This window comes from Rhipicephalus microplus, chromosome 2 (assembly GCF_043290135.1).
Source record: "Rhipicephalus microplus isolate Deutch F79 chromosome 2, USDA_Rmic, whole genome shotgun sequence".
NCBI lineage: Eukaryota > Metazoa > Arthropoda > Arachnida > Ixodida > Ixodidae > Rhipicephalus > Rhipicephalus microplus.
This window is the reverse complement of record NC_134701.1, coordinates 271,426,364-271,442,005: the sequence shown is the minus strand read 5'-3', so window position 1 is coordinate 271,442,005 and position 15,642 is coordinate 271,426,364. Positions and strand designations below refer to the sequence as shown.

The following is a 15,642-nucleotide window of genomic DNA, read 5'->3' as shown; positions in this document are numbered from 1 at the left end:
GGGGGGTTTAACATCCCAAAACCACCATATGATTATGAGAGACGCCGTAGTGGAGGGCTCCGGAAGATTCGACCACCTGGGGTTCTTTAAGGTGCACCCAAATCTGAGCACACGGGCCTACAACATTTCCGCCTCCATCGGAAATGCAGCCGCCACAGCCGGGATTCGATCCCGTGACCTGCGGATCAGCAGCCGAGTACCTTAGCCACGAGACCACCGCGGCGGGGCGACGGTGAAATCTTTTAATTCGCAGTGCGCTTGGGAGGGATTTTGTGTCTTCGGTAGCTTGCCCAATATTTACTTGAACTCGCAGCGCTTCGTAGCGTGTTTCAGTTCATAACTGATTCACTGACCCACGCGTCGACTTTCTTCCTCTCTCACTTTTATTACCCTCACCCCCTCTTCAGTGCAAGGTAGCCTACCAGGACCAGCCATGGTCAACCTCCCTGCCTCTCTTTCATTTTTATTCTCTCTATCTTTCACACGCACACACACACACGTGGACTGTCTTGTACGACTTATTACTGCAGTCTCTACTGTCAGTCTTACGACGTGGGCCACACGAGCAGTTGGTATTGAGACTGGAGAGGCAATACACAACCTAACTGACAAAAGAACATCTTAGGTTTTCGGTGGCTATGCCTTGTCATTATGGTTATGGTGGATAGATAGCGTACCATGGTGTGAATAAAAACGAACGAGCTGATATAGGAGCTCGTTTGGCCCATACAGAAGACCACGAATGAACCCCTACTGCTTTCTAGGACCGACGCTGCACGCAGGCTCCACCTGCTTGCTCACCGATACATCACGTCACACTGGAATGAGCCGCTCTTTAGGCATACCCGATTGCACTCATTTGAACCTAATTTAAGATTTTGAATCCAATCGAGGCTTCGTCGGGTAGACGCTACTGTTTGGTTATGGTTGATCGTTGCACTTACCAACGCCTATGCGTTCCGAATCGAGCTGGCCGAGACGGCAGCGAGTGGCATCCTAAGTGTGACCACTGCGGCAACGAGGAACCTATGGCAAATATTTTGTGGGACTGCCTACAGTACAATGCATGGTGAGGACTATCCCTCTGCAACGCGCTCATCAAGTTTGACAGCAGCCTGCTGTCGTAGACGAGAATTCTATGACGTCGATATAGTACAACGTTCCAGAAGAAGGCCTTGCAAGTGCTGCATCGTTTCTTGCGATTGACCGGCCTTTCTGGACGACTGTAAGAACGCCCTGCCTGCTTGTGTGCACGCGTGTGTGTTTTTGTGTGTGTGTGTTTTCTCTTTCTCTCTTTCTATACCCCCTTCTCAACCATTATTTGCCCAACACAGTGCCAGGTAGCAAAGGCAATGCTAATATGTGGTTAACTCCCAGCCTTCCTCATCGTCTCTCTCTCTCTCTCTCATGTAAAAAGGCAATTTTGCCTCCAGCCTGTAATTTCGTTCGTATAACTTAAAGAAAGCGTCGAATTCCTGGGTTGTTCTTTACAAAAAAGTACTATACTGGCCAGGCTTAATGCACACGTTGTTCTTTCCAATTTCGATTGCACACCTTTCCTCTTGCTGCTTTTTTATGCATTGCAGATTGGTATACTGCCTGTAGATTCGGCATATCGTACTTAAATGTCACTTTTTTTTGCAGAAAAATGTGTGCTACGATCCTACATATTAAATTGATGTGGTATCCTCGAAAAAGAGAATGAGAATCAAGAAAGAGGAGAAAGCGCAGCCAGAAGTATGTGCGACGTGTTACGCTGCGATGTGGTAAGGGATGATCAAGGCACAAAGAGATGAACGAACTCGCACCTACTGATAAGGACATCCGCCTTAACTATGTGAAGCCATTTTTATTTTTATTTTTACCATTTCCGGTTGAGTTATCCTTTGTTGCAGTCACGCACTGTCTCCAGGAATGCTGCCGCGTTCTTCTTACACATTCAGCTTTCTCCTGTTCAGATGTCTTTCCTAAGGGAGTCAATTTCTCGTAGTCTTATATGGTCAAACGCTACAATCTGGGTAAGGCCATATAAAAACAAAACAAAGTTACGCGCACACTAAAGACGCTCCCAAGCGACGCACACGCAAAATATAAATAAATAAATAAATAAATAAATGAAGCCATCTCCCACTAAAGGAAACCACGAGTAGATGCGAAGCAGTGAGCGCTAACGCTTACGCTGGCGGTGGCGTTGACGCTGGCGCTCATTGGGGCGTTGCGCAGGAGAGAAACCTGGGGAGGCACAAGGCACGCAGTGATGGAGCGGTGTTTCCTACTGGAACATGCCAATCGCTGCTAGTTAGTATTGAGAGATAGAAGACTCCGATTGCACACAAAGACCCACAGTCCGCTATTAGTTAACGTGCGCGCCGCGAATTTTTATTCTTCAACTACGTACAGTAGAAATCTCCCACCGGCACTACCTTGGAGGTCCAGATCCAGTGCCTATATATAGGTGGTGGCCAGTGAATGGTTGTGCAGCGTGAGAAGTCGGTTTTTCCAATCAAGAAACTCGCTAGCAGACGCTGCTTGCATCGGCGCTGCGATGTGAGAGATGGGGAGCGTAGTAGCGAAGAGAGGGAAGAGGGAACGCGCATGCGCAATGGGGATGTTTACGCCGCTGCGAAGGATGCCTAGAGTATGGGAGGGAGGTTGTGAGCGCACGCAGGTGGTAGGGGAGAAGTGGAGAGAGTAACAGCAGCTGATGGAGAGAGAGAAGGAGGAGAGTTGCACATGCGTGATGTGAGTGCGGATGCCATCGACGCCGCGTGACATAGGCCCGAGCAAGAGATGCTTCACATCTAAAACTCTTATCATCTTGATGGTTGATGAAGCTTCTCCACAACATAACTCTATTTGCGAAAGTGCACGCTTTACAGGCTGACACCGTCCGAGTGCCGACGTCGTTCGTCATAGGCTTCGCATCTAATAAATAAATGAACGAATGAGCTTCCTATAGGCGAAATGTTATATCACCAATTCCACTATTCCGTTTCTAAAACCTATTTTTGTTCATCGATCGTGCCCGCACGTGAGCGGAAGGAAGAAATCATTTCCGAAATAAGCCACGTGATTTTCTCGTTCGCATGCGGGTAGCAGCTCCTCCGCTGACGCTTACTTATGTATGTACGCATGCGCAAAAGGTGCAGAGCTTTACCGTTCGCGCACATCATTCGGCAAGTGAAGTTCCCGCCTTTCTTTCTTGCTTATATTCAATGATTTTGATGCTTATCAGATTAGCTCATTCTTTCAAAACTGGGCGATCCTCCACGACAACCTCTATAGCATCGCATTCAGTCAAACGTACATTTGCGTGATTTAATGACATTTGCAAGGCACCCAAGTGTGGCAGACGTCCATTTGCACCACGCAGCACACGTCGTTATCATTGTGAAGTGCTGCGCTGTTACGTTTAGTGAAATAACGCAAACTGCCGCCACCCGCCACTTCTTCACGCATTCGTGATAATGATTTCAGCAAAACGATTTCTCGGCTGAATGCAACGCGGGCACGTACGATTGGGGGGAAAATAGAGGCAACTGGCTGTTAGGCATGAAATCTGTGCAGACATAATACTCCAAATAAAAATAAAACGTAATTCAGGCAGAATTAGTCTAGAAGACGGCCCCAAATACACGCACAATGACGAGCATAATTCTTGAAGTTTTTGAGACAAGGAAAAAATACGACCGATATCCAACTACTGCGCCTAGTTCGGATTGTAGCCGTGAGAGCAATCTGACTCAAGCGTCGCAATCTTTCGTCGTTATTCTCACTCAGATGAAAAGAACGAAAAAGTGTTGAGGAGCAGGTAAAAAGAGCAAGAAAGAGGGGAGGGGGGTGACTAGAATTTTACTGCTCATTAGTTTGCCGGCTTTCATATAAAAAAGAGCAGATATGAAGGAGAGGAGGTGCCAAAGTAGGCTGTAGGAATCACATGTGCCAGACAAGGTGCAGTTCTTCTACACCTTGGGGGTCAGTTATTTGTGCCTAGGTGTTCACTGTGTAACAGCACGTGTGTCTTGCTGGACTTTTGGAACGATTTGGCAACGCAACTAGAAACTTCACTTTAAAAAGGTGACGAAATAGCATGGCGAAAATGACTAACTAATCTCCGGCGGAATGCGCTGAAACATTTCACACACACGGGGATGCGCAGGAACGAAAGGAATCTTTCCAGCATGATCAAATATAAGATGTATGGGATGAAATATTTAAAAACAAAAAAGACATTGTGAATTCTTTTGCACATTTAGGAACGTAGAATTCATGGGCGCCTCAGTGTTTCATTTTAGTCACGTTAGAGAAACAAACGTGGTTGAATTCAAACCAAGCTACACTCAACGACGTAAATCATTGCGTGAACGCTATGTTCGCATATCAACCGCCATTAGTTATTAGGGGCGAAGCTCCTTAAGGCGTGGGCTGTGCGTCCCGTGTATGTAGCCACCTCTCGTTTAGTTCTAGCAGTGTTCACTGGACGGCGGTACTTGTAGCTGATGATGAAAAGATGCAAGATGTTATAAACTAGACGGCGGTATTTGTAGTTGACGATGAAAGATGTGAGATGTTATAAAATAGGAATGATATCACATATGGCGCGTGCCATGGGTGGAAGGCAATCGTTCGATTTAGTGCGGCGACATACGCTAGGAGGAGCGTTGTAATAAAATCAAGTGGGCAAAATGTACGGAGGATTCATGGTTTACCAGGTTTACTTCCGGAGCTTCGCCCACTTATAATCATTCACTTCGTGCATATGGCGGCACTTTTTTTTCATGTCTATCTATCTATCTATCTATCTATCTATCTATCTATCTATCTATCTGTCTGTCTGTCTGTCTGTCTGTCTGTCTGTCTGTCTGTCTGTCTGTCTGTCTGTCTGTCTGTCTGTCTGTCTGTCTGTCTGTCTGTCTGTCTGGTTATCCCTTCAATGTTTGCTTTTGATGGTTTGTGTACCTGTTTGTTTTATATCGACAGCAATTATATGGTCACTCCCGGTAGTTTTTTTTTTTTTGCTAATGCCGTCGCTGTCGTGTTCCGTATAAAAACAAAACGAATAACGTCGGCGCGTACACCGTATGATTAACGCTCGAGCACCTACGCGTTGTGGATGTGCGCGGCTATAGCTCAGACGAAACGAGCCGGCTATCTCCGTCGCACGAAGGGTGCATGCCATAATATCACCCAGCGTATGAAGTCTGCAGTCCATGGCTCCTGAGGCAGAGAGGTAACGCCCCGGTCATCCGGCCACCTTCTCTCAGGAGAAGAAGCGTCAAGAAGGCAAGGGGGCTGCATCGCACGAGCAGCAACTGTGAACGTCGCCCAGAAGCGCGAGGTCACAGGCGCTGCAACGCACGATATCTGTATAGACATCGTGAGATAATTACGTTAGCACGTCGTATTCTCAGCGCTTCGCGTTTAATGGGCTGACAGCATAAAAGCTGCTTCTGTCTCTGTAACAAGCAGTATTCCCTTAAACCAGCGTTTTGTTGGTTACGCGAGATTGGATCCGAACGATCAGCTACTAGCCATACTTCACGTACCTTTCCAATTTGTCGCTATTGCGTTCATTGCCCCGCCCATGCCGCTAAATAGTGATTGGCTTGTCGTTCATTCGTTCGTGCGTTCGTTCGTTCGTTCGTTCGTTTGTTTGTTTGTTTGTTTGTTTGTTTGTCCATTTCTCCACAAAGTCATTATTAGGCAATTCATAACAGTGCCTTTCGCGTCCGAACCAAACCATTTGGTTGCTGGGAAACTTTTATTATTCACGTCGGTGCGGACACACTACAAGGCATGTCCTGTATGCCTCCAACACAAACGCTCGAACGCTTGCATTCTATGCACCATCATGACACATTCAAATTTATGCGAGCGACGACGTTGATTCTTTTTCTGTTTTTGAGGGCTCCCGCCCTGACGCAGACCATAGTGTCGCGAAACACACAGCTGCGTCGTTAGAAACTTGGGCCTGGCAAACTAGAAACGGTTTTTATTGATTCCACAGTGAAGCGGGGCACGCTTTCGAAGTCACACAATTCTCTGTGTCCTATTTAAACTTTGCGCACAATCTGATAAAGCATCCATGTTTTTTATATATGTAAACCAGAAACACTTAAAAAAAAGAAATCAATTCTAGCCATTATTCTGCACCTTGATCTTGCCAAGGCGAGAATTCTGAAACATCACTGAGATTTCGTTCCATTCATAGTCAGTGGAAAACTTGGGGCCAGCTACCCGAAGTAACGCAATAGGCGTCCCGAATGACGCTAATTTAGGTGGGTATTAGAGAGCCGATGCTTATATTTGTAGGCAATGGAAGAACAAAGTGAGAACTGTTTACGTTTGATAGCAACGCAGTCGCTAATCTTATTTGTGTTGCCGCCTATTTCTCCAACCTGGTGCCGACAGCGATTTTTATGCAAAAATTCACGTTTTAGGCTGTACGTCTGAATCACAGTGAAAATGAGTGCTCATAAAATTTCAGGACTGACAATTCACCACTCTTCGCTTTTCCTTATCTGTAGTCATTGGTGATACGGTTCGTAAATGCTACATACAACGCGCAAATTACGCAGCTATGAGTGGCTACAAATATCATTCTGTTGGTGATCACAATATTGCGGGATTGTTTCTCGGTGGTGGCGGCCTATGTGCTTACGTAAAAGAACATCACCTCGAAAAAAATGTGCTGTTACCTGCTAGTTCATTTGAAATGATAAATTCGAGACAGTTATCTAACAGATGCAAGTACTTGCGTAAAACGATGCTGCGGGATTGTTATGGCAGTCATGCTTGCGTGTGAGGGTGCATTGCAAACCAGTTGCATTAAGTAAATATTCTTTGACGCTATGCTTCGTTAAATTGCTTTGTTGAGTAATAAAACCCCGAAGTTACCAATTTACTGGATTCCTAATGGTTAACAAATAAAACAAAATACTTCGTGAATTTACTTATTTTTATTCACTAAATAGAAATTAAACAGTAGAGAGAAAGGAACATGCACAACGTAACTTGCTGGAGGTTGCAACCCAACCCACGCCTTTCGCATTAAACGTGCGTCGTTCGCCTCGTTTATATCATTGGCCATTCATGTGTATGCCACAGCAAAATAGTTTTTGTAAGGGCAGTAAACGTCAGTGTGAATGCCAGTTATTTTATTTTCAAAACTATCAATAGGTCCTATTGTGCTTGGAATTCATCTCGGGACAGCATTCGCTGCACTCGGCATTGCAGCCAATGTAATTATCAACGAACGTGCATGGTGAACGCGACAGCGATGAGTAAATGACACATGACTGTGTTTTCACACCACATCTTGATACCGCAGTTTTTTTCTTATCAGAGCCACAAAAGGCAATGAAAGCGTAGTGTGATTCTTGAAGACTACCAGACTGATGGTCGCCTGCTCATCGAACAAAAAAAAACTATATTTCATACGTAGGTCACCGAAACGGTGGTCTCTCTCTACTTTTTTAAAACACTTCTCCTTCCCCAGTCAAGGTTAGGCAACCGGATTCAACCTTCCGGCCTTTTCTGTAACCTTCTTTCATCCTGCTCTAACACATGTGTTCTAGACCGGGGGTGTTACACAACGCTACTCAGTCGAAGCGATTGATGGGGGCGTCTTCCTCGGTAAAATATTGTTTAGCTCAGAAGCACAGACGAACAAGAAGTTGCAGAGTGTACCAAAGCATGTTCTTATGTGATGAAAACACGAAAGCATATTTTTTATTAGGTTGTTGTTACCGACGGGTGCTGCAAGTCTACGGCGGGAAATTCCCTCACTATCCACAGGTGGTTGCTGCAGCAGTTCTTTGCACCGACGCCATTTCTGTTGGGAGAAGTCACGTGCTTTATGGACGTGACTTTTGTGGATGAAGGCTGGGTGTGCGCTTTCGCTAATCTGGTCAAGAAACGCTTTCGCGTTAATTACTAAGGCTTGCTAACCAGTGCATGCTGCGGCTAAGGTAATTTATAACGTACGAGTGACGAGAAGGGTGTTGGTTTGGCTCCCGCTGCCAATAACTTAAGCAAATTATTCACGTGGCTTCCTTGAATACAGTAGCCGCTAGCATTCATGCAGACATATATGTCCGAAGACGAGATAAACAAAAGAAACTGTAAGGAGTACGACGCCATATTGACCAATTCCTGAATTTCGGCATTTTAAGCTAATCAGAGAAGCCGTAGCAGCGCTGTGAACCAATCATACTTGAGCGATGGCAGACTTCGACGGCATGCCATAATTTCATTATCTATAGAATGATATCCCTGTCTGCGGTGTTTTTTTGCCTTCGTCGTGTTCCGGCGTGAATGTCTGCATGAGTAAATGTGACCAACTACCTCAAACCAAAGCTTTGGGAGTACTTCCAGCAGTAATTACCGAACACACACACACACACACACACACACACACACACACACGCACGCACGCACGCACGCACGCACAACACACGCTCCAGCCACGGTAGTCTGGTAGCTAAGGTACTCGGCTGCTGACCCGCAGGTCGCGGGATAAATCCCGGCAGCGGCGGCCGCATTTTCGAAAAAGGCGAAAATTCCAAAACCACCATTTGATTATGAGAGACGCCGTAGTGGAGGGCTCCGGAAATTTCGACCACCGGGGGTTCTTTAACATGCACCCAAATCTGAGCACACGGGCCTACAACATTTCCGCCTCCATCAGAAATGCAGCCGCCGCAGCCGGGGTGTCTTTTGATTCCAAAATTGGACGTATTGAAAACCTGCTATGACAGATGCCATACATAACCTTTACTTGTGGTGACGCATTACTGCACACCCAACTGTGCAAATCAGTGCGAAAAAAAAAAGAACTTCATTTTGTGTTCACGTTAACTCATGTATTTACGCAAAAATGCACGTGCTTCAAGAGTACGTTTGGTTAACTCCCTCAAAAAACGCTTAAGATCATCATGTTTTATTATTTCATTTACCCGATCATGCAATCTCCAGCTTTCCTCGTCTTATATATATATATATATATATATATATATATATATATATATATATATATATATATATATAGCACCGCTGAAAACACTTGTGAGTGCAAGTCACCACGCCTTTATGAAAAGACGGATATTTTGCATTAAACATACCTTGGCCTACTGTCAGCACTCGTATTCACCTACATAAACCTCGTGTTCCAAATATCCTTTTTCTCAAGCCATCGCGCACTCCGAATTGTATGTTAAATTTTAAATTGTATGAACACTTCCTGTTTTACAATTAAAAATATTGTAATAAATAACCGACAGCTGTGATTTGCTAGATACGCTACAAAGCACTGCAGTGCAGCGATAAATGTTAAGGCTATTTTCTGGAGCCTGGCATAAACCCACACACACGGCGAATTTTAATCTAACGGTACGCGTAGCATCCTCACTAGCTTTAATTTATAAGACGACTTATGACTTATTTATGCTATGTATGTCCCCAAGCTCAGCTTCAGAGCGCTCCAAGCTGCGTTTTATTTGTGATTGCGTTGCTCTGAGCTCGGCGCAGAAAAATAATTAAAAAATTAAAGGATACCATGCCGGATAAGACAGCGCAATTCTTCTGGATATTTTTATGTGGTCTATATTACACTGCACACATCTATCTATCTATCTATCTATCTATCTATCTATCTATCTATCTATCTATCTATCTATCTATCTATCTATCTATCTATCTATCTATCTATCTATCTGTCTGTCTGTCTGTCTGTCTGTCTGTCTGTCTGTCTGTCTGTCTGTCTGTCTGTCTGTCTGTCTGTCTGTCTGTCTATCTGTCTATCTATCTATTTCTCGAAACATACTTGTCATGTTTGTAGAGTAAGAAGTAACAGCTTTCCCACAACGGTGAACCAAATAATGTGATAGTAACAAATTGCAATGACATAAGAAGTGAGGCCAGCAGGTACTTCTTATGATTCGATCTCCCGCAGTTTCACAAAAAGATTATGTATGAGAATACAGCCACTCCAGGGAAGCTTTTCACACAGTCTCATCGCATTGAGAGATTAGCACGTAGAACGATATAAAAGCCACCCGCAGATGGCTGCCGAAATAGCAAGATAGCGTGAGCGCCAGGCATGTCGACCACGCCCGTAAAATCAAAGTTGCCGCTCGGCATTTTCTCTCTGCTCGAGCATTTGGCAGCTGGTCTAACAGACGGGTGGACCTTATCCCCTGCAACCTTCGAGCAATGGAGATGGGCCCGGTCGGTTTCATATCTGCTTCAGCCACGTTCATCGCCCTCGATCGTGCGCTAATACTGGCGGGTAGAACGTACGATGCGCTGGGTGATCTTATCAATGAGAACTTTATACGAGATATGAAAGTAAGGCAAAACAGCCATCAAGACGGCACATGTAATTGCTATCGCAATAAAAGTGTTACTATTCGATTAGTCTACAGAAAAGACAAAGACAACGGAGAAATGGTCGAGAGAGCTGACTAACAACTGCCACCTAAGCGCAACGCAAGCATGAATGTATGCTTACTATTTCGAAAAGTTAATTAGAGCGCGAAAACTTGACACGTTCACTCACACACGCACACACCCATGCATCAAACACTTAACTTTTTGAAATGATCTACCAACTAGCCCAACAACAAGTTCTCTTAGTATGCTTACTAGTCCCTTTCATTGCTGTTTTCTTCATCAGAACAATAATGTTTAGGGTGTCTGCACGTTTCCAATGGTAAGCCGGAAAAGTTTGTAGGCGGTTCTAATTTACACAATCAGCGCAAGAAGAAGTGACGTAAATACAATTAACCTCAAGGTTTTTACGCGCCAAGACCACCATTCTATCATCAGGCACATTTAGCGCAGTGACATTATTTTGCAATGTCTGAATTTTTTTTTTACTGTGCGAGAAATCTATTATGCTTGAGCTTTTTTTTTCTAGTTTATTCCCAAGGTGGCAATCTCGGTAAGAAATTTATATGCGAGGTCACTTTGTTGTTCAAGCTTGTTTTTTTTTTTTCGTGAAAATAAAAACGAGCGAGCTAGGCAATGACTTGAGCTAACAACCCCGATATCACAGATACAAAAAGCAGCAGCGCATATATGATAGCAACACGATATCAGTAGCGCAACGCTCTAGCTATTGAATTATCACAAAGTGTAATAACCAAAAACTGTTGTGTTTTCTGTAGCGCTCATGCAAATCCCCCCTCCTCTAATTTTGTCTTAGGTAGGATTAATAGTGTAATTTCTGGTATTTAATGTCCCAAAATCATGGTATTATTACCGGAGACGCCGCATTGAAGGGAGTCAAGCAGTATGACCTCTTGGTGCTCTTTAACGTTCATCTCAAATCTCAATACTCAGCGTTCTAGCGTTTCCGCCTCCGTCGAAATTCGGCCACCGGAGACGGTATTCTATCCCGCGACCTTCAATTCAGCGATCGAGTCCCACCCGCACAGCCATTGTTTGGCAACTATAGAGCTGGCTGTCACAAAATTTCAGACATGCAGCACACAACAGTAGAGAGAGAGAGAGAGAGAGAGAGAGAGAAATAAATATGAGAGGAAAAGCAGGGAGATACAACATCAGATGATCGACGACATGATATCAGCAGTGCAACGCTTTTAGTTTCGAACTTCTGCGGTGTGCAATAATAATAATAATAATAATAATAATAATAATAATAATAATAATAATAATAATAATAATAATAATAATAATAATATAAAGGGTTTTACGTCCCGAAACCACGATATGTTTACGAGAGACGCCGTAGTGGAGGGCTCCTGGTATTTTGACCACCTCAGTTTATTTACCATGTCCATAAATCTAAACACACCGACCTATAGCATTTCCGCCTCCATCGAAAATGCGGCAGCTATGGCGGGGATTCGATCCCATGAACTTAAGGAGCGTAAGAGCGATAATAATTGTTAGTGTTTAACGAGCACGATATTGACGGACTCCGTAGAAGAGGGCTGCGGAAATTTCGACCAGCTCGGTTTTGTTAACGTGCACTAAAATTCAAGTACAGAGGGCTCAATTATTTTCGTCTTTATCGAAAATATTTGCGTGTAAGAACCAAAAACTAACAGGTATCCTGCCGCTTTGACGCACATTTCTCCATGTCATCTAAGCCACAATCAGCCCGAAGTGCTAACGGGCCACACATGCGCGTGGAACAAAGTTTTCTATTTCAACTCACCAAAGTGTAGACTCCGCACACGAAGCTTCCTTTGCGCACGGAGAAAAAGCAACAACACGACCGCAGGATAGCCATCTCGAAATCTAAGGAAGGGCGACTTCTCTATTCAAGACGTTCGGGGAGGCAACGCGATCGGTTGTCAGTTACGCTCTTCCAAGAGCAGACCGACTCTACCGCTTCGCCGTCTCACGAGCGACTCGCCAGAACCGACGGCGAGCACTCAACTCATACCGGCCGCCGGGCGCTGACGCGGCGTTCAAACACCGCGCGTCGCGTCGATCGCACCTCCCATCTCCTCCTACTTTCCCTCGCTCAGCTCACCCGTCCTCTCCCCAATTTCTTCACGAGTGGCGGCGCGCTCCCCTGCCTTTACTTGCTCGGAAAACGATGTCGTCTCTCATGTGCTGATTTGTGGCATGTTCTTTTGTGTAGTTTATGCTCGTTCCATCTAGCTATATATCTGTGCAAGTGTTTTTTGCACGCGTGCTGTGAATGGGTTTGCTTGCGTGTGCGTGTGCGTTTCGTATAGGCGGGTCGTTTTCTCATTCATAGTACCTCATGCTGACCTAAACTGAATACCTATTTACACCCATTGTATGATACCTTCCACACATGGCTCAAATTTTTGTCGAAGTATTGACGTCGAATCAGTGGGTACTCGTATGAGATGTGCATTCGTAATGCATGTGTATTATTATGAGTGTAATTTAGGAATTTTCTTTTAACGATGTTCGATACAAAAAAAATTCGAGTAAATTTACTCCTCTTTAATGTAGATCACTCTGGAATTACAAACGAACACCCGCAAATTACATATGAAATATACAGTGCAATAACAAAAAAGTAAATGAATAAACAATAACGTGCAGTCTTGACATGCCGCCTCACGACAATATCTCAATCCTCCGCCTACATGCTGTTGTAAAAGACAGTGCTTCCTGCGTGGTTACGTTTACTTTTGGCCAGTATGCCTTCAGCAGCTAATAGTAAAACAGGAGCCTCAAACCTGCTTCTTTCGATTGCACTTTGATTCGGCACGCGTTACATCTTCATATCATTTGATGTTTTTCATTGTCGCGTTAAGATCCCTTTTTTTCGGGAACGATCTAACCAAACACTGCAGCTTGTTTGTTTTTGCGAGCTATTACTAAGAGCTCTCGAAGAGCTTATTGTCTCTATTGATTGCTGCTTGAACACACTTCTTGTCGTGGCGCCTCTTGTTTTCTTTGTTTGCTTGCTGTACAGAATGAAAGCGCTTTGGTTTCTGTAGAAGAAACTCTTAGCGACTGATAAAGGCGGTGCCGTTCTGGTACAACTGCATTAAGCAGTCTTATCACAGTGTGCTTCTAGACGCCATAGCAAATAGATAAACGCTTTCACACAAACAATCGAATGCCTACGAAAACAACGTCTAGATTCACCTGTCAAGCTGATTCAGTGCATCTCTCTCACCGCCCCTCTCTTCCTCCTTTCTCACCCATTTGTACCTTTCGCTAGGGCAGAGTAGCAAACCGAAGGTGCATCTGGTTGACTTTCCTTATTTGCTACACTCTCTTATTATACAAGTAATTCTTGGAGGGTGTGCGTTCGATCCCAATCCAATAGGGTCGCGTTGACTTGATTCAGTAGGACCAACGCATCAAATAACAATGGAATGTAAGAACTTCATTTTTTTTTCCTGCAGCATGCGCGTAACGGACGTTTACCACGTAGAGACCGACTAGGAATACCCGGCAGCCACTCCGTGAGCCTGCTGGACGGCCCATTGCTGGTCGGGGAGAAGTGAGCTGAAAAGGCCGAATACCTCACGCAGCAACACCACATACCAAATGACACCGCATCTCAACCCATGCCGAACAAGAACGCACCCATTAAAAGCACTAAATAAACTACTTCTATATATACACGTTTTCATACTTTTTAGCTTCTCGGCTTACTTATTTTTTATGTTAACGTAATTCGAACAGTGGACAGTTTATGTCGTTGTGCCTAAAAATACTCGACGACGTCGTGTTTGGATTCGGAGAAGAGAAAATCTTTTTTCAGGCAGCCGCACCGCCAGCTCCAAATCCGCCGAAGGAGCTAGACGTCACGGTTTATTTTAACAGATACGAGACGCTTACAGCGTTTTGATCTCAAGGCCACGCGCTCGAGCTTCGTTGCTACAGGAAGGTCGTTGACGACAGGAGCATAACCAGATATCTTTTTCGGGGGAGAGGGTGGGGGCACTGTCCGGATTTTGAGGGGAGCACCCCTCGAAATGGTCGTTTCTCGCTCTCTATGTCCCGGCGACAAATAAATTTTGGGACGTGTCCAGAGTGCCAGGCCCTGGCTACGCCCCAGGTTGACGAGGAATGTTAGCGCCACGATCTCCGTGGCCATAGCACGCCTATGGTGATGAGATTCCTGAGCAACTGCAGCCGCATACGGCTGGGAAAGAGTGCGAACATTCAGCCTCAAACCGTTCTACAAGAAAAAGAAGTGGCATGACTGCTACAGAGATAACAGCGACTGTAAATTTAAATAAACATAGATGCGGTCTTGATCCGAAACTAACTAATAAATGTCATATTTTTTAGAATGCGCAGCATTTTCTTACAGTTAAGTAATGTTAGCTATACATTATGCAATCGTCGTCGTTCTCGTCGTCGTCGTCATCGCCGTAGTAGTAGTAGTAGTAGTAGTAGTAGTAGTAGTAGTAGTAGTAGTAGTAGTAGTAGTAGTAGTAGTAGTAGTAGGCGTCATGCAGGTCAGGTGAATAAAGCGGGGAGTGAATAAAGAATTGAATAAAGTGATGATGATGATGATGATGATGATGATGATGATGATGATGATGATGATGATGATGATGATGATGATGATGATAATTATCTAGATAGGACCACACTGTCTTAGTCCACCTTCATACACTTTCATTCTTACAGCTTCTCTATCCGTTGGTTTTCACAGCTAAGGACTGGTTGAATTCCTTAAAATCTTGTTTCTCTAACACAGTTTGAATGCCACAGGATGGCTACGATGAGCGTGGATGGCGAAGATATCACGCAACAAGAGTATGAGAACGACGCAGGTTGGCGCCTTGTGAACAGAAAAGGACGAGCCAACAAAGAAACCACAACGCATGAAGCCAAGGACCAAGAAACGCACTTCTCAAGCGAGAACGTGGTCAGTAATAGATGGAGGAAGGGACAGAGAGCAAGACAAATTGCGGCTGCGAGCAGGATGCCCCGTCTGCCGAAGGAAGATTACAAGATAATTGTGCGCCCACGTGACGGCTTCAAGGTCACTGACTACGGGATCAATAGTCTAGAATGCTGCATCGCCAACGCCGCTAAAATACCCAGGAATGAATCGGAAGAAGACACGGTATGTGCCAACTATAAACAGAACATTCTAGTGGTCAGCACACCATCAGAGGAGCGCGCCGAAAAATACAGAACCATCGCTAAACTGAAGAT

The 15,642-nt window shown here is 44.7% G+C and overlaps 1 protein-coding gene across 1 annotated transcript in view; it reads right to left on the bottom strand.

The window, feature by feature from the left end:
• LOC119169330 (uncharacterized) overlaps positions 1-12,354 on the bottom strand; it is a 48,631-nt gene extending 36,277 nt beyond the window's left edge. The window contains exon 1 of the mRNA XM_075884783.1: positions 12,185-12,354. Coding sequence (XP_075740898.1) covers positions 12,185-12,259 — 75 coding nt within the window. The 5' untranslated portion in view covers positions 12,260-12,354. The remainder of the gene's footprint in view (positions 1-12,184) is intronic.
• Between the last annotated feature and the right edge of the window lie 3,288 nt (positions 12,355-15,642).